The 18,301-nt window shown below is 41.1% G+C and overlaps 1 protein-coding gene across 8 annotated transcripts in view; it reads right to left on the bottom strand.

The window, feature by feature from the left end:
• DACH2 (dachshund family transcription factor 2) overlaps positions 1 to 18,301 on the bottom strand; it is an 845,689-nt gene that overhangs the window by 68,496 nt on the left and 758,892 nt on the right. For all 8 annotated transcript variants that reach the window (XM_033945577.1, XM_033945572.1, XM_033945575.1 and 5 more), the window contains one exon: positions 4,419 to 4,564. In XM_033945577.1, the coding sequence (XP_033801468.1) occupies positions 4,419 to 4,564 (146 nt within the window). The remainder of the gene's footprint in view (positions 1 to 4,418; positions 4,565 to 18,301) is intronic.

The raw sequence follows: 18,301 nt of genomic DNA, 5'->3' as shown, positions 1-18,301 counted from the left end.
ATGTGGTATTATGATGCTTCTCTCTCCAGTGCTGAATTTCAAGAGAAAAGGTAGGATGTGAGGTGACAGGAATGAGGACAGTGAAATAGTGCCAGACATGCCATGTTATATTTCCATATCTTTGATATCTCCATGAACATAAAGGCAGATTCATGAAGTTCTGCATTTTAAACACCTCAGTTTTTTTAAATTTGATGTCCTGTGGTTGATCCTGAAACTGCCATCTAAATAAGAGGCTGATTTATTAGAGTGCTACTATATTATCATATGTATTATATACAGGTAAGGAGAAAACTCCTGTATTTAGAGAGAGATAAAAGGATATTACCCCCAGAGCAATTTGAAAGAAAGCATTAGAGGAAGCTACAGTTTCCATCTTCTCCAGATGCAGAAGGGAAATTTCCATGGAATTGTAGGATAGCAGGAACTCTGTGGTTAGTGGCTCAGAGAGTAGGGAGGGCAGTGCAGTTTGGTATATAGATATAGGGTTCAGAAGAAGAACCACAGTATGCAGAATCATCACTCAGGGAAATGTAACACAGCACGGAGTCAATGGAGCTGGATATTCCTGAAGCAGGAGATATACCGAGACCCAATTACCAGTAAACAAAGGAAGTACCCATGGAGATTATTGAACCGTCTTGCGTAGTTTAAGTTCAATAGAGACAACCACCTGATGAAGGGAACTGTTGTATAGTTTCATACAGCAATTATTTTATTGAAGACAAAACAACAAAATCCAAATAGCACCAAAAGGTGCCAAAAAAGAAAATAAAGCAGCAAAACAACAAAAAGATTGTAGAACAGAAGATTGGATGAACCAGTTTGTAGCGTCCAAATAACTTAAAAATAATAATCTTAAAAACAATCCACAAAAGTTTTATACAGTCACAAGTGGCCCACTAGATAAAAACCAAATAATGTATAAAATACAAATAATAAACATTTTAGAACCTACACTGTTGAATGCTAAGCACTGTTGCCATATGCTGGTTCCAACTGAATCAATCTTAATGGAGGAAATAAAGCCTCAGAACGTACGAAGAATTGCTCTCTTCTGTAGCTATGAAGAAAAGAGTTGTATATACTAGCTCTCCTTCAAACTTCTATCATTGGCCTAAAAAACTCCTTTTCTATAATATTCATATATTGCTATTTCATAATATGCATATCAAAAAGTCACTTACCTGAACAATATCAAATAAACAATTCCACTGCAAATCAGGATGAAGCTTTTGCTCCAGCAGCGGGAACAAAAATGTATCTTCAAACTCAATTCTGTTCATCCCCATGGGTTAAATTCATCTATACATTGGGTTTATTTTTATTAAGATTCTTTCATTGAATATTCTTTTTGAGCCATTAGTTTTGAGAGTACAGTGACCCTTTTTTTAAGCACTAGAGGATTTAATTGACACCGGGTGTTTGAACCAATTGGAGTGCTGCAAAGATGTGATTGGTTACAGCTATTTGCAAAACAAATGCTGAGGAGCCATTTTTTGCCTTGTTCCAGACATGGAACTTTCAGTGGACATAAGGGTGCGTCTAATGGAGCAAATACGCAAAGCGCCCCCCCCCCCCCCATTAACTTATTTTAATGTTGCCACCCTCCCTTTCTTGCCGGCGCTCTTCCTCCTTCTCACCCCCCCTCCCCACATGTACCTTTTTATTTTAACTTCTGAGAGCGGTGCACAAGGGTTGCTGGCTGCCTGGTCCCCGCTTCTGCTGAGAACGGCAGATGTGGCTGCCTCCTCTTCTGTTCTCGAGGGAAGTGGTGCAGGACCAGGCAGGTGCCATAAGTATTTAAAAAAAAAAAGGTACGCGGGGGGTGGGGGAGGAGGAAGAGGGCTGGGGCCTGCCTGGGGAGTGAGGAAGGAGAGGCCGGGGCCTGCCTGCTGCTTGCCTGGGAGGGAGAGGCCAGGGCTTTTCTGCTGCCTGCCTGGGTGGGGGAGAGGCCTGCCTTCCTACCTACCTACCTACCTACCCTGTCCCCTGTCCCTACCTGCCTGCCTTGTGCTCTGTCTCTGCCTGCCCTGTCCTGGCCTTTCACTAGACCACCAGAGGGGTGACAGGGTACAGAGCCTGGCAGGGAGGGCGGAGAGGATGCAGAGCTTGGCAAGTAGTGTGGGGTTGGGTGCAGAGCCTGGCAGGGAGAATTTGGTTCAGAATGGTTTTTTTCTTGTTCTCCTCCTCTAAATTTAGGGTGCATCTTATGGTCAGGTGCATCTAATGGAACGAAAAATACGGTATTTATTTATGCTGTACCTTTTTCTATTATGGTGCAGCTTACAGTGTTTTCTACAGTTTGCAGAACCCTGGAGCAGCAATAACGGTCGTGAAATGATGGCCACCATCAGCAACATAGAAGATTATTTTGGTGGAAGGCACTGAATTCTGGTGCGGCACAATTTCTATTAGAGACACTGAAACTCTCAACTCCTGATTCACTGTGGAACTGCTTATACATTGTTCAGATAAGTGACTTTTTTTACAATCTAATATACATATTATGAGATAGCGATATATGAATGTTATGGTAAAGGAGGGGGTTTTTTAGGCCAATGTTAGAAGTTTGAAGGTTTTCTCCATAACTACAGAAGAGAGCAATTCTTCGTAGCTTCTGAGGCCTTTTTTCCTCCTTTAAGATTGAGCACTATTTTATAAAGGAAAGTAAGTGTTTTTATTTATAAAATACTTAAGTAACAGGTAAAATACACTAGTTTAGGTGCAAGCACAATGTCAAGAAAAAGTACAAAGTAGGGGTTTGATACAATGACTTCCAAATAATTTATTCACATCAAGGTTTAAGCAAGTAAATCATAGACTTGACATAGTGCCATGTTTCAGCATCAGACTGCCTACATCAGGAGTCACAATATCTTTTATGGTGTAGGTACAAGCACTACTCAAGCAGAAAGAAATCCAAAACACATTTGATAATAAAACTAACAGAGTAGTCTATTTCTAACAAACGATGTCTACAGTAATTTATACGCTATATAAGCAGCTCTCATGCGTTTTTCATTTTTCCTTCTGTTAAGGGCTAAAAATTCAAAAAGTACCATCAGCGCCTTCTTTCTTATCAAGCAGCTACATGGGACAAGGACTTTAAGCTATTGATTTCGACTTCTATCTCTTACTTAGATTTTAGGAAACAAAAACTTGTTTGTTTTCTAGGTTTCTGGGTAAATGATATTTCATATTCAATTATATGTCTTTATTTTAACTTTTTAAAAACCACATAGAACTTAACGGTTATGCGATATAAAAGTTGATTTTTATGTTATGTTATCAAAAAAACAAATAGACTAGATAGGGGATAGCGAAAGTAAAAGAGGACAGCCTTGAAAAGCCTGAACGGCGAAACATGTCAGCAGCAGTTCCCAGCTGAAAGAGCTTCAGTGAAAAGATAAGTGCTTAAAAAACTTTTCAAAAGGAAATTTTTTAGAGGTTGTTTAAGTATTAAACTATTTAAGTTATAAATTATTGAAGTATTAAAATAAATGATTAAAAAGAATAAATTAAGGATCGATGCGCAGGTTTCCAAACAATATGTGAAGGATTACTGCGCTAAATTCCGAGGATCCCAAAAATTAATATTTACATTGTAGAGAGTGGGTATAGATCACACACTACTGTGAGGTTGATTTATAATAATAGTGTGGCCGCTAAAGATACCAGCCACATAGGAAGAGATGTTATATAAGATATGCACATTTTAATAGAATAACACTCTAGCAGAATTTAAGCATTTACAAACTGGACTATATATGGTGCTTAAAAATCATCACTAAGAGCCGGATTTGTAACCGGCGTCAATATTGACGTCCGCCTTAAAAGTGGCCACCGATCGCGTGTCAATCACACATCGGAGTCGGTTTCAGAATTGCTCCTATAGGAAAGACAGACACCAGAAATCTAGGCCAGGGTTTACCGGTTCTACATTACGTCGCTAAACTTTGTGTGAATCGCACCTATGTAGGTACTTTAGGCTGCCTAACGCCACATCCAGCACTGGCCACACCTGCTTTGGCATTCGGCAGCCTAAAGCGCCCAAGGCGGCACAATTCCAGTGCCTTTTATTTAGGTGCTGGTAGGTGCTTCAACCTCCAACTAATCTGCAGCGAACAACAATCGAAACAAACAAAAACTGCAGACCAAAGTACAAGATGCAGGCTAGGTTTATTAAAACAATTATTAGTTGCAGTTAGTGTCACCACCTTTGTACAAACCAGGGGACCCGACATGGTCCGTGTTTCGGTCAACACGCTTTCATCAGAGGTCCATAATTTGAAAGGTATCAGATTAAACCACAACAAAAATAAACTTAAGCCTGGTGCAAACTAAATTAATCGCTGGAAAAAGGTCTCTGTAGGGGAATTACCTTCACAATGTTGATGTGCATAGGGAAAATTTACCTGAATGTTGGTTAGAAGCGTTTCTACTGATGAAAGTCCATCAGCAAATAAAAAGGGTGCTGGGAATCCAGGTGGCAAGGACTGTCCAGCCAGTTGGACTTTATCTAAGATCGGTTTCATTACTGGAATGGCGATTTGGATCTCTTCTATAAAGACAAAAAAAAAAAAAAAATACAGTGTATTATTATTTTGTTAGTAAATTCCAATTATCTCCTTTAGGTCTGTCATCTAGTGTTCTCAGTCATGGATTAATTTAATGATCTTTTTTTTCTCATTTAATTTTTATTGAAAACTGCACCAATGACTGTACAACCAGTAACTAGAACAATCAGGTATGAAACAAAACAGGGTTACAGAAACAGTGGGAGAGTGAACGCTCACCTTTAAAGTCATAGATCACCAATGAAGAAACAGTGCCAGTCTGATCCACAGTCCCAGTGCAATCCTCCTTTTAAGATATAGACCAAGCCCCCCCCCCCAACATTCACCTAAACCAAGCATCTCTCAGGCATCCAAACCCCCACTCGCACCACACCAATCTCACCAGTCAAACCACACCCAAACCACCATACTGAACCCTTCCCCCCCCCCCCACACACACACACACCTGTCCCAGACATCCGAACTCTGCAGGAGTAATAAACAATTTCATGATCTTCTATTGTTATGGTTTGTTATATTTGTAGCTTGATGATGCTGAAGTACTGCAATTTAAAGTTAGATGATAAAATGAACACTGAGGAACAATGAACAGGGGATACTCAGTTAGACTACTGCATTAGACCTTTGCCACAGGATTCAGCAACTTTCGGTACCAAGATACCACAGGTTGGTGACACCCTTGGTAAATCAAAGGTGTAGTAAAAGCCCGCCTTTTATTGCACATTGATAACTTCCCCTTGTAAAGTTTACAGAACATGATAGGAATGTGCACAGCCAAAAACTTTGTGTTTTGTTTTTTTTAAAGAACTTTTAGAAATGTTCTTGATTTTAGGTATTTTTCTCAGCTCATTTCATGTTTGGTTTAATTAAAAAAAAAATTAACACATTAGAACCATTTAATGTGGATAAATTGATTATATATACATTAATCCATAGGTTTATCAATTTTGTTTTCAACAAAATTTTTTCAGGTGTGCTAATGAACCAAATACATGCTTATGAATGCACATTCCTAAGGTGTATTAATGAATGAACATCTGAGAACAGCAAAGGTGAGACTTCAACATTTAATTAACCCGTATACAGATATTAGTGTGGCACACCAATACTGTTAGAAACATAAAAACATGATAGCAGATGAAAGCCAAATGGCCCATCCATTCTGCCCATCTGCAGCACTCACCATCTCCTCCTCTCCCTAAGAGAACCCACATGCAGGGAGTGTGTAGCGCAGTGGTTAAAGTTAGAGACGCAGCACCCTGAAGTTGTGGGTTTAAATCCATGCTGCCCCTTATGAACCTGGGCAAGTCACTTAATCCCCCATTGCTCCAGGAAGATTAGATTGTGAGCCCACAGAGACAGATAGGGAAAAATGCTTGAGCACCTGAATAAATTCATGTAAACCATTCTGAGCTCTCTGGGGGAAACAGTATAGAAAATTGAATAAATAAATAAATGCCTGTCCCACGCTTTATTGAATTCAGGCACAGTCTTTGTCTCCATCACCTCTACCGGGAGACTATTCTACACATCTACCACCCTTTCTGTAAAAAAAAGTATTTGCTTAGATTACTCCTGAGCCTTTCACCTCTTAACTTCACCCTATGCCCTTTCATTCTGGAGCTTCACATAGGTATTTATACATCTCTATCATGTCTCCCTTCTAAAGCCTTTCCTCCAAAGTATACATTTTGAGATCTTTAAGTCAGTTCCCATATGCCTTATGACGAAGACCACTGACCGTTTTAGTAGCCTTCATCTGGACCGACTCCATCCTGTTTACATCTTTTTTGAAAGTGCAGTCTCCAGAATTATACACAATATTCTAAATGAGGTTCCCACCAGAATCTTATACAGGGGCATCAATACCTCCTTTTTCCTACTGGCCATATCTCTCCAATGCACCCTATCATCCTTCTAGCTTTCACCATCGTCTTTTCAACCTGTTTGGCCATCTTAGAATCATCACATACTATCACACCGAAGTCCCGATCCTTTTTCATGCACAAAAGTTCTTTGCCCCTTAAACTGTCCGTTCCCTCAGGATTTTGCAGTCCAAATTCTTGGCCTTGCATTTCTTAGCATTAAATCTTAGCTGCCAAATTTCAAACCATTTTTCAAGCTTTGCTAGGTCCTTCCTCATGTTATTCACACCATTAGAGGTGTCTATTCTATTGCAGATTTTGGTTTCATCCACAAAGAGATAAATCTTACGTGACAGCCCCTTCAGCAATATCGTTTGCAAAAATGTTAAAAAGAATAGAATAGGGCAAAGAACTGAACTTTGGAGCACACCACTTGTAATATCCCTTTCTTCAGAGTGATCTCCATTGACCACTACCCTCTGTCACCTTCCAATCAACCAATTCTGACCCAGTCCTTCACTTTGAGGATGATACCAAGGGCATTCAGTTTATTTATTAGATACCTATGTGGAACACTATCAGTGGCTTTTCTAAAATCTAATATCACACTCTCTCTATCCAATTCTCCTGTCATCCAGTTAAAGAAATTGATCAGATTTGTCTGACATGACTAAAGTGACCGTATGTCCTGTTTTGAACGGGACCGTCCCGTTTTTAGATCCCATGTCCCATTGTCCCCACACACAGCTTCGGGATGCTGAAATGTTCTGTTTTCAGAGACAGCGTCGCTTCCCCTCCCTCCCTGCCGCTCCAGTGACTGGCTGGCCCAGAACTTCCTCTCCGACGTCAGAATTGACATCGGGAAGAAGGCTTGTGGGCCGGCATCTGGACCTTCTTTTTCTGGGCGGCAAACAGCAGCGGCGGACTGGGGGAGGGGGTTGAATCGGCACTGGAGGGAGACTGGCAAGCAGCAGCAGCAGCGGACCGGGGGGGTTGAATCGGGTGCTGGGGCAAGGAAGGAGGGAGGCTGGCTTTGGCGCAGCAGGGAGGGAGGGAGGTAGGCAGGCTGGCTTCAGGGGAGGGAGTAGGACAAAGGCTGGAAGGCAGTGAGGGGGACATAGTAAGGAGGGAGGGAGGGAGGAAGGAGAGAAAGAGGCAGAGAAGGGGTGGTTGTGCTTTGTGGTTTTTTTTAATTTTATGATTACCATTATGAATTGTGGGTGGGGTTGGGGGCGGGGCTAGGGCAGGATTGGGGCAAGATTGGGTGTGGGACTGACAATTAATAGATGTCTCGTTTTGATGGAAAAAAAATAAATGGTCACGTTAGACATGACCTGACTCTAGTGAATCCATGTTGTCTCCGGACCTGTAATCTACTGGATTCCAGAAACATCACTATTTTCTTATGTGTGTTTTTTCTGTCACATTCTAAGATGTATTATTTTTTTATTTATTTATTTTATGTACCTACCCATCTAATGTATAGAGGGCAAAATATTTGGTTGCACCTTTATTTAATTATAATTAACTTTAAAATTCAAAATCATTAAACACAGCCTATTAATTCACATTAGCCACAATATTCCCCCAGCATAGCTGAATAACTCACTGAAGCCGGTCAGATTTAAAACTAGCACCAAAAATGTGAATGAGATTTTCCCTCATGACCCTTTGTGACATACGTTATAGTCAAGTCACACCCAAACTTATGGCAGTACTGCCCACAAGCAAATATTTCAAGTAATCATATATCCTCAAAGTATAGTTCTAGCCACCTCTGAAGTCAAGTCTCTCCTACCAGCCTAACATCAACCAAAGCTGTGATTTGCCACCCCCCGCACCATATCCCTGATTGTGAACCCCCTTTTCCAAAACCCACTGAAGAAACCCCTCACCAAAATACAAACAAAATCAAACAATAACAACCCAGGCCAGGGCAAGAGCGAAAACTTCATTAATGGCCATAACCTCCCCTTCCCATTCCAACTCCATAACAAATGTTTATCCCATATTCCATCAACTTTCTCTTCCTTCCTCTAACCTTCTCATTCCTCTAGAACCCAATCAGAAAATCTCCTGGCCACCAATCAAAATCTCCTTCCTCTTGTTATCATCTAACACCTAAAACTTTACCTGACTTTTTTAGACAACCTGAATGTCTTCCCCTCAATCTTAACCCCTTCTCCACCCCTACCCCACCTTTTGCAAGTACCCTCATCCTCTTTTAGTGGCCTCGTCTTGGTCAATTTCAACAGCAATCCAGTTTAACCTGGGTGGCTCTCTAATGTCTAAATTTCTACACAATTTGGAGAAGAAAGTAATCCTACTCAATTGGCTGAAAGGAAAATTACTATTGACTATAAAGACAGGCAGCATGGTCTATGGTTGGCAATGTTGCCATACAGTAAATTGAAGTTACAAAACAGTATTACTCTTCTTTAAAGAGATAGACACAGCTAAATTAGTTGCTGCTTGCTGCAGTGAGGATCAAATGCAAAAGACTCATATTTCATCAAACCTAGTCAACACCGGGAAAATAAATAGAAATATAAGAGGCATGCAGGCAATGATTCATTTTGATAATCTGGCCCAAGAGGGACACACCGAGACAGCTCACAGATCTAAGCTTCTGCAAAAAGACAAATAGGACACAGAGGGTGGGAATTGGGATGACAGTGTATCAGAGGTCACATCGATTTTCAGCAGCAGTTTTCCCACAGATGAGATAACCCTGGACTCTATTTGGTCCATTGTTCATATTCTACCTGTCCCCCAAGCAATAAATTTCCTAGTCCCAGAAAAGAGGGCAGTAAAGAAGAAGGATTCTACTTATGACTTCCTATGATTAAGTTTTTGTGCTAACCAAACATGCTTTGCAGATCAAGGTCACATTGCATGTTAAGGTCTGTACTAGCTGAAATCCAGTAGACACATATTAGGTTTAGCGTATATGGGTGGAACTGTTCAAACCATCCATCATTCTTTTTTTCTGATTGAAATCACACACTGAAAAGATGAATGATATATGTATTATATCCCCATTTCAATTTTGTAATAGGTCTTCACATTTGAATGGTGTCTCCATTTTGCCCATATTAGTACTTTAAGGAAAACACCAGCCGAGCAGGAGAAATGCTAACTGCTGCTCAGAATTCTAGAAGGGCAAGTTATACATAAATAAATTACCAAAGCTATTTAAAAAAGGGATTGATAAAATAGCTATATATTCACTGTACTGTAGGTCAAATAGGTACAGCACAACATTTTGTAGTATAAAGATAGTTTAAGGCATTTTCCTTTTAATAGTTTCTACAAATAAAAGTCTATATTTTAGAGGCTTATACAGATGAAACTAATAAGACTATTAAATGAAATGTCAAGAGCCTGTTCCATGGATTTATCATTGCACCGTGTGCTGTATTACAGGGTTACAGGTTCAACCATCTGGCTCCAGCAAAAGGAGAATGCATTGAGACGTCCGGGTTTTACTTCCATTGCTTTCAATGGAAGTAAAACACAGATGACTCTATCTGTCCCCCTTTCATCCATTGCGTTCAGTGAAAATAAAACCCAAATGTCTCAATCCATCCTCCTTTTTCTGGAGCCATATGGTGACCTTACCCAGAAGGGACTTGCTCAAACCCAAGCAGGGAGACAAGATGACTCTTGGTACACTGCAGTGCAGGAGTATCCGTCCCCGGCCCTCATCTTGTCAGTTTTACATGATTTCTACAATTAATAGGCATGAGATCTGTCTGCATTCAATAGAGGCGGTAAATGCAGATAGCTATCATGCATATTCATTAAGGAAATCCTGAAAATCCAACTGGGTTGCAGCCCTCAAGGACATAGGTTGGACATCTCTGCTACAGATGTTCGCATTCTAGGGCATGCTTTTCTGGACTGAGAGGTAAATTAAATACTTTAGTATGTTAAAAGAAAAGAAAAATACATCTTAACTAGCAGTAAAAGAACCAGAAGCAGAAAATCAGGTTCCCGTGGAATGCATAATGAAATATATTGAGTTATATTGCTGCTTTATGGCCAGATATTTGTCCCTTAAACATAACAGAGTCTATGTATTAATGGTCTTCTCCCCTTTCTGGCAGGTATATTTACAAATATTTTCTTCCATTCTCCCTTTTAGAGAGCAATTTTCAAACTCTTCACCTAGATGTAAAGTTGAACCTTGTACCAATTACCTACCAAGTTTGCACTTGCTTTCTGTATGGAAAAATATTCTGTGAAAAATACTTCACTGTAAACATACCTTTGTGAGAGATCATGCAATTGCATCAATTTGACCATTAATCATGTGATTCAGAGTATCCTTGTATCAGGCCATCATGGTGGTACAATGGAGGCTTAACCTCTGCACCTGTCCCAGCAAGCCTTATCCAAAATCAGGAGGTCTTGCTAGCCCATGGGGTTGGGAATCCAGGCCTAGGAAGGGGTTTGGGCTAAGATGGCAGTGGCAACATACTTAAAAGGCAGGGCAGATACTGGGCTCAACTATTTTTTCATACTTTAAAAATTTTAAATTTATGTGTTGATAATAATTATGATTGCTATGTCTTCTCAGAGCCTTTGAGGCTCATTTTCGGAAAATGCAGATGTCCAAAAAATGGCATAAACCTAATCACTGGGACGGCCAAGTGTCGATTTGCAAACCCGTATTTCTGGATGTCTTGTGAGCTGTACATCCAAAACTCCAGGGGTCTTTTTGGAGGCATGTTATAGGCAAGCTTGGGATGGGCTTAGACATGGATGTCTTGCAGCGATAATTGAATGTTTTCAAAGATGTCCTGGACGAAACTTAGATGTTCAGAACTAGATCTGTTTTAAAAGGGTCTAAGTGATAAAAAGGTACCCAAATTGACCAAATGACCACTAGAAGGATTAAGTAATAACCGCCCACACTCTCCTAGTGTTCACTAACCCCCTCCCATCCCCCCCAATTCAGAATGAAACAATACATACCTGTCTCCAGAACAGCAGCATCCACTATGGGAAATCCTAGTAGAGCATCACAGAGTGTCTTAAGTAAACTGGTAAGTTAGTTAGTGAACCATAGAGAGGAGGACACATAAGCCACTCTAACCACTACATTTATGGTGGAAAGTTTGAAGCCATCAAAGTCTTATTATAGTGCCATATAATATGCAGCCGTAAGGGCTATTGGGATGGTAGACAGGTGGGTATAGTAGGTTTGGGGGGAGTTTTGGAGGGCTCACATTACATTATAATGGGGGTATGGTGAGATGTACATCTAGCACCCCTTATGTGAATTTCACAGCAGTACCCTCTAAGGTGCCCCACTGCTCTTTTGGAATGTTTGTGTGGCCAGTCCATTATAATTGTCCATGTCAAAATGGTCTGGATTTGGATGTTTTCAACTTGGATGTTTTTGTGGTTGAACATGACCAAAAAGTTAGGTGTCCTAAGGTTGGACGTCCTAATAACCAAGACATCCAAAGAGATGATTTTCAAAAAAAATATTAGAAGTCCAGTGTTTTTAAAAATGGCTATTTTTCTGCCCCTGACTTTGGACATCTTTCAGAAAACGTACAAAGTTACACTTGCTTGCACTATCTAAAAATCCAACATACATGCTCCAGCTAAATAGCAAAGGAGTATATAATATTAGCATATGGCCATTAATTTCAAAACTACAGAAAGGTTATTTTTACCATTGCACTAAAAATGGCCTTAGGCCGTGAGACATACCCATATGAGGAAATGCTGAGGCTACTTTTTACGAAAGCTTAATAAAAGGATCCCTTAATTTCTATACTCAAGACCCTACAGAATAATAATAATAATAAATGATATTCATTGGAATTAACAAGACCATTCTACAACTAACCAATTAATATTTCTGTAAGATAAGAAGCGCATCTCCAGAAGTACTGCTGTACACTAAGGGCTCTTTTTACAAAGGTGTGTTAGGGCCTTAATGCGCGGAATAGCGCGTGCTAAAATGCCACACGCGCTAGCCGCTACCGCCTCCTCTTGAGTAGGCAGTAGTTTTTCGGGTAGCGCACACTAATCCATTGCGTGCGCTAAAAATGCTATTGCACCTTTGTAAAAGGAGCCCTAAAAGATCAAAAGGACTTTCAGGTAATAAAACAAATGGTATAAACAGACTGTTTTGAACACTTTTATGTTCTTTCAGCAATCTCTGCATTAGACAGTTTTATACTAATATAGCAGCAATAATTCTCAAAACCTCTATGCCTTAATACAATATTTATAAACAGGTGATATTGCTGTGCCCTGCATGCTTGAGAAAGTCAATCCTTGAAATATATTTTAGCAAGCAGAAATTTAAGTTTCCTGCCCCTAAGTAATTACTCTCAGTTTATTGAGGTTTATTTTATACCTGTATCCAACCAGATATAAAGGACAACACTGAGATTATGTCCTCCCCTGCTTAGACCTAATAAATATTATATCCCCTGTTATCCATTAAAATCAAGCAGTGAAGAAAATAATAGCAGCGGTAATCTCCTCCATGGACATAGAATACCGTTTATAAAAAAGAGGCCTATAAGTCAGCAGAAGATTACTGTGGTGTACTTTAATAAAATAGTGCTCTTAAAGCTATATTACTCTTAATATTTCAGCATTCCCATTGGTACTACTAGTGTTTCCTTTAAAGCAGTATACTGTTAAACTAGCAAGAATATTTTTTTCAGAAACTGTTTGTGTCCAAGCAGATACAAGGTTTGGATGTAATGCATCCAGGGAGTCATAAAACTGCTGGGAAACATATTTCTCCATGGTATTTTAGTACTTTGAAAAATTCAATCACTGGGAAAATATGCTTTGCCGTAAACATTTGAAGACCCTTATAAAAGCAACAGCTTCCCACAGCACCTGCTTAAACAATTTTAAGACATGGAATATCTCTGTGCTCATCTTCCACAACCCACAGAAAGCTTCCTTTATAAAGATGCCTTATACTGACAGGGAAATAGACTTGTAATATAAAAGAGTTAACAGCTGACCATGGAAAATCTATCAACACAACTGACATTTTAGGAATAAGGTCATAGGGGAATAAAAAGATATTCAGGAACAGTACACAGTTTTTGCTTTCTAATATATAAATCCAGATGCCAAGCCCATGGTAGCCATGGCTTTTTGCAATTTTATTTTGTCCAGAAGACAACAGATCACATTTTTGAAAAGTGCAACCTATCCTGGTGATAACATCTACTGCAAAATATATCACAAGGACCTCATCTCACTCTATATGGGGTGCTGTTAGCCAGAAGACTGATAGCTTGACTCCTTCTATTCAGGCTTGGTATTTTGTGTTTATAAATGGATACATGAAAGATGTGAATTTTAGTTTCTGGTGCACACATAAAATATTGCTTATTTTTACAATGCAACACTTTGAAATAGCACTGATATCCTTACTGCATGGGAATAGCACTGATACCCTTACTACTTGGGAATTTTCCCAACCCATTGTTGCAGTTACATAACTAATCTGGTTTTCAGAATCACCACTATGAGTATGCATGAGAAATCTGCATGTAATGGATATCCAAACATATCTCATTTTATGCTGCTTATCCTAGGAATAAGCATTGGATTTCCCCAAGCCATCTCAAATATGGCTTATGGACTTCTCTTTCAGGAAATTATCCAAGCCTTTTCTAAATCCCGCTAAACTAACTGATTTCACCGCATTCTCCAACAACGAATTCCAGAGTTTAATTATACATTGTGTAGCTACTTAGTAGCTTCATTGCATGCCCTCTAGTCCTAGTATTTTTGGAAAGAATTAACAATCGGTTCACATCTACCCTTTCAACTCCACTCAGTATTTTATGGGCCTCTATCATATCACCCCTGAGCTGTCTCTTCTTCAGGGCAGGAAATGCTTTGGAGCTAATGCTCATGGGGTGGCTTTTATGCTCTCATAGTTAAATATTTATAAGTAAACCCCACCCCTTTTACTAAGCTGCAGTAGAGGTTTCTACTGTGGCTCGGAGTGCTAAATGCTTTGACGCTTCTCTAACGCTCATAGAATTCCTATGAGTATCAGAGCAGAGTCGGAGCATTTTGCACCCTATGTCTATCGCTGTTTAGTAAAAGAGGGCATAACTTATATGGCTACTAAGATGTGATATAATTTTTTATTTTACCACAGACCAATTTACCACAGGTTAATGACTCATACAGTTAATTTAGTCTTGTTGTAGCTGGCTATGTTGTGCATTCATGGCTGTAGCTACATGACAATAGTGGACTCCAAGTTGGGCCTGCTTTATTTAAAGATTCTGGCTGGTGGTGAAAGAAAAACTTGCATGTCCACCAAACCCACACACCAAGAAGTACCCTTGATACCTCCAAGAGCCCACCAACCACCTCATCCCCTCCATATCTGATCTCAACTCAATTAACAATCTCTCTCCAGTTATCCTCTCGTCACTGAACTCACCCAAAAGACTCACAGCAGCCATGCCCACACTCCCCATTCTTCACCCAGGTGCCTTTATGCTAATGGAGGGCAGGAGCAATCCTTAGATGTTCTTGCCCTGTCAGTGTCTGGTTCAAAATGGCACACAAGTCCAGCTAGTGGAAGGTTTGTGGTACTACTACTAGGCATCAAGTTGCCAAATAAGAAAGTTCTCTCTTATTTGCCAATGAAGAAAGTGAATTTTGGACAAGGATATGTTAGGGATGAGGATATTATTCATTCTACCACCAGCCCATTTAAGATGTTCCCTTTGGAGCATCAGGCCATGTGTTAGATATCTCCTTGCTAAAGCAATCCTGATCAGAGATTCTCTGAGAATCTCTCCAAAGTGCATCCAGAATAACCTGTGATTGACAAAGACATGCTATTGAAAAGATATCGACAAGGACATGCTATTGAGAAGATGTAAGAGATAATAAGAGACAATAGAACTTTAGAGTGGTTGTCACTGCTATCAGGAAACAAGTGTACAAGTAAAATTATCTGAGCTTCCTGCCCTATATGATACACAGCTATTCAGTATCTTTCCTCTATTCACTCTCCCTGTACCCCGCTGTTATCTCCTCCACTGTCAGTTCCAGATTCCTTTCCTTTTATCTTACTGTGCTGTATGACTGGAATAGAGTTCCTGAATCAGCATGTCAGGTTGTATCTCTAGCCCCATTCAAAACTAGGCTAAAAGTCCACATTTTTGAGACTGCTTTTAACCCTTAACTTCCTATTCAACTGTTAGTTACTCATATTTGTTTAATCATACCCTAATCCTTTATTTGTCCTGTTTGTCTGTCTTGAAAAGATTGCAAGCTCTGTGGAAAAGGGATAGTCTCACATGTTTTGTATACAGTGCTGTGTACATCTAGTAATGCTATAGAAATAAGTAGTAGTATATGCAAGAAATAGTTTATCAAACAACCCATGAGCATTGCACGTACAAATAACTACCGTGTTTCCCTGAAAACAAGACACTGTCTTATATTAATTTTGGGCCCAAAAAACGCACTAGGTCTTGTTTTCGGGGAAGGTCTTATTTTTTTTAATGTACATGATCATCTCTCCCTTCCTCTCTTTCACCCCAATTCATCCTCTCCCCCACATATGCAACATCTTTCCTCCCCTTTCACCCATCCCCTTGTGCCTTCCCTCTGCAGCATCTTTCTATTCCTCCCTCCCTTTCATCTCCCTGTGCAGCAGAACCCTTGCCCAGCTTCTATCCTTCCCTCCCTCCCTCCCATCCCTTGTACAGCAGAACCCTTGAGCACCCCCCCCCCCCCACTGTGCAGCCGAACCCCTACTGACCCTCCCATCCTTACCCCACAAACCACGAGCCCTACATACCTCTCTCTGGAGCAGCGCCGGACTGGCAACACTCTAAACAGGCTGCTTTGTGGCCTTCTTCTGTCGGGGAATTCCCTCTGCCGCGTTACTGATGATGTCATCAGTAACGCGACACACAGAAGGCCCCGATGGGAGAAGGCCGCCAAACAGCCAGAACTACCAAGATCAGAAGTTAATGGCTGGCCCCTTAGCTGATAAGAAGAGAAATATAGGATCCTTAGAATCAGTATGCTAGAGAAATAAATTTGCCTCAAGGCCAAGATTTTGTCTAGAAAATGTTTCAAATTGTTTAACAGTTAACTCTCCTGAACATTTAAAACCTCTGTCTATTTAGGATTATTTAGATAATCCTAAATAATTCTTAAGGATGATGAGGAGATTGGATCAACTTGGGGCATACTTTATCTTTGTTTTATGAATTTCAACTTTACAAAAACATTGGCTTGCCAGACAATAAGGTAATTGATCCTTAAAATTCCACCATTTCCTTTCTGCTTCACATACCTGCTTCTTAAGCAAGGACAGGCCTGCATTGTACCATGGCTTTGAAGGTCAAGCATAAAACTGGATCAACTACATCCTGTGCTGCAATGAGCACATAAGGCTAATTTCATTAAATGGTGCTCAAAAATGGTTCTGAAAAAAGATGAGCTATTCTATAAATTGTACTGAGTTGGGCACCATTTACAGAATAGCACATATAACCAATTTCCACAACCAACTGTGAACACGAGGATTTACACCAATTGAAACATGGTGTAAATCCTAGTGCACAACAAAGGAGTCGTGAGGATAAGATGTCAATAATTCAGCCACGGGTGTGAAGTTCAAAGTTCACTTATCGTATAAGTGCTTTCCCTGCACTACGAGGACTCGAAGACTCAAAACCGACAGTGTTTCGGCATCTATGCCTTTGTCAAGAGTCTATTGAGCCATGACAAGTTAAAAACAATAAAAATAATATGAAACACATAATATAAACTAATAAAATCACTTCAAGCAATATAAAGCCGCCGCACCCCCCGGAGAGCGGCCTTCTTCACTTGGCCCCCGCACTGTTGCCAGCGGGGAGCCGAGGCAGCGAGAGCCTGCAGGAGAGGAGCGTGCGAGCCCAGCTCCGCCCCTCTCCCGAACTGGAATAAAGCCGCCGCACCCCCCGGAGAGCGGCCTTCTTCACTTGGCCCCCGCACTGTTGCCAGCGGGGAGCCGAGGCAGCGAGAGCCTGCAGGAGAGGAGCGTGCGAGCCCAGCCCCGCCCCTCTCCCGAACTGGAATAAAGCCGCCGCACCCCCCGGAGAGCGGCCTTCTTCACTTGGCCCCCGCACTGTTGCCAGCGGGGAGCCGAGGCAGCGAGAGCCTGCAGGAGAGGAGCGTGCGAGCCCAGCTCCGCCCCTCTCCCGAACCTGAAGAATAAAGCCGCCGCACCAACGGCGTGCAGCCGTTCGGCGTGCCGTCGAAGGCGCACGTCTAAGGCGCGTGCGCCTTAGCACGCGCCTTTGCAAGCGACTGCGAGCGACGCCAGTCAGTCCGACCCCCCCAACTGGATCACAGCAATACATAGTGTTATTTACATAGCACCGCCTCATCCGTTAGAACTCAGAAAAGTTAACACTGTACTGCACTGCCTTATTGTTTACTGTATTACCTACTGTTTACATTGTTTATATTGTACTGTACTGCCTACTGCACCGCGCGCACACGCTTAAATTGTTCAGCCTGTTTAACTTTACATCGATCTATTGCATTGCTGCAACCTACTTAAGTTTGTACTGCCTAACGCACCGCTGTAACCTGCACAACTCTGTACTGCCTTTTGCACCACTGTAACCGGCTCAGCTTTATATCGTCCACTGCGCCGCTGAAACCTGCCAAACTTTGCATCACACCCCTCCCCTCTGCCCCCCTCCGACTACTACCATACCCCACGCTCTTCCCCCCCCACGAGCGTGTCACCATGGCAAGGCCAAACACCCCTCAATGCGTAGCACTACTCCTACTATATCTCATCACCCTCAGGATCTGCTC

This window comes from Geotrypetes seraphini, chromosome 5 (assembly GCF_902459505.1).
Source record: "Geotrypetes seraphini chromosome 5, aGeoSer1.1, whole genome shotgun sequence".
NCBI lineage: Eukaryota > Metazoa > Chordata > Amphibia > Gymnophiona > Dermophiidae > Geotrypetes > Geotrypetes seraphini.
The sequence above is the reverse complement of the archived record's forward strand: the minus strand, read 5'-3'. Positions and strand labels throughout refer to the sequence as shown.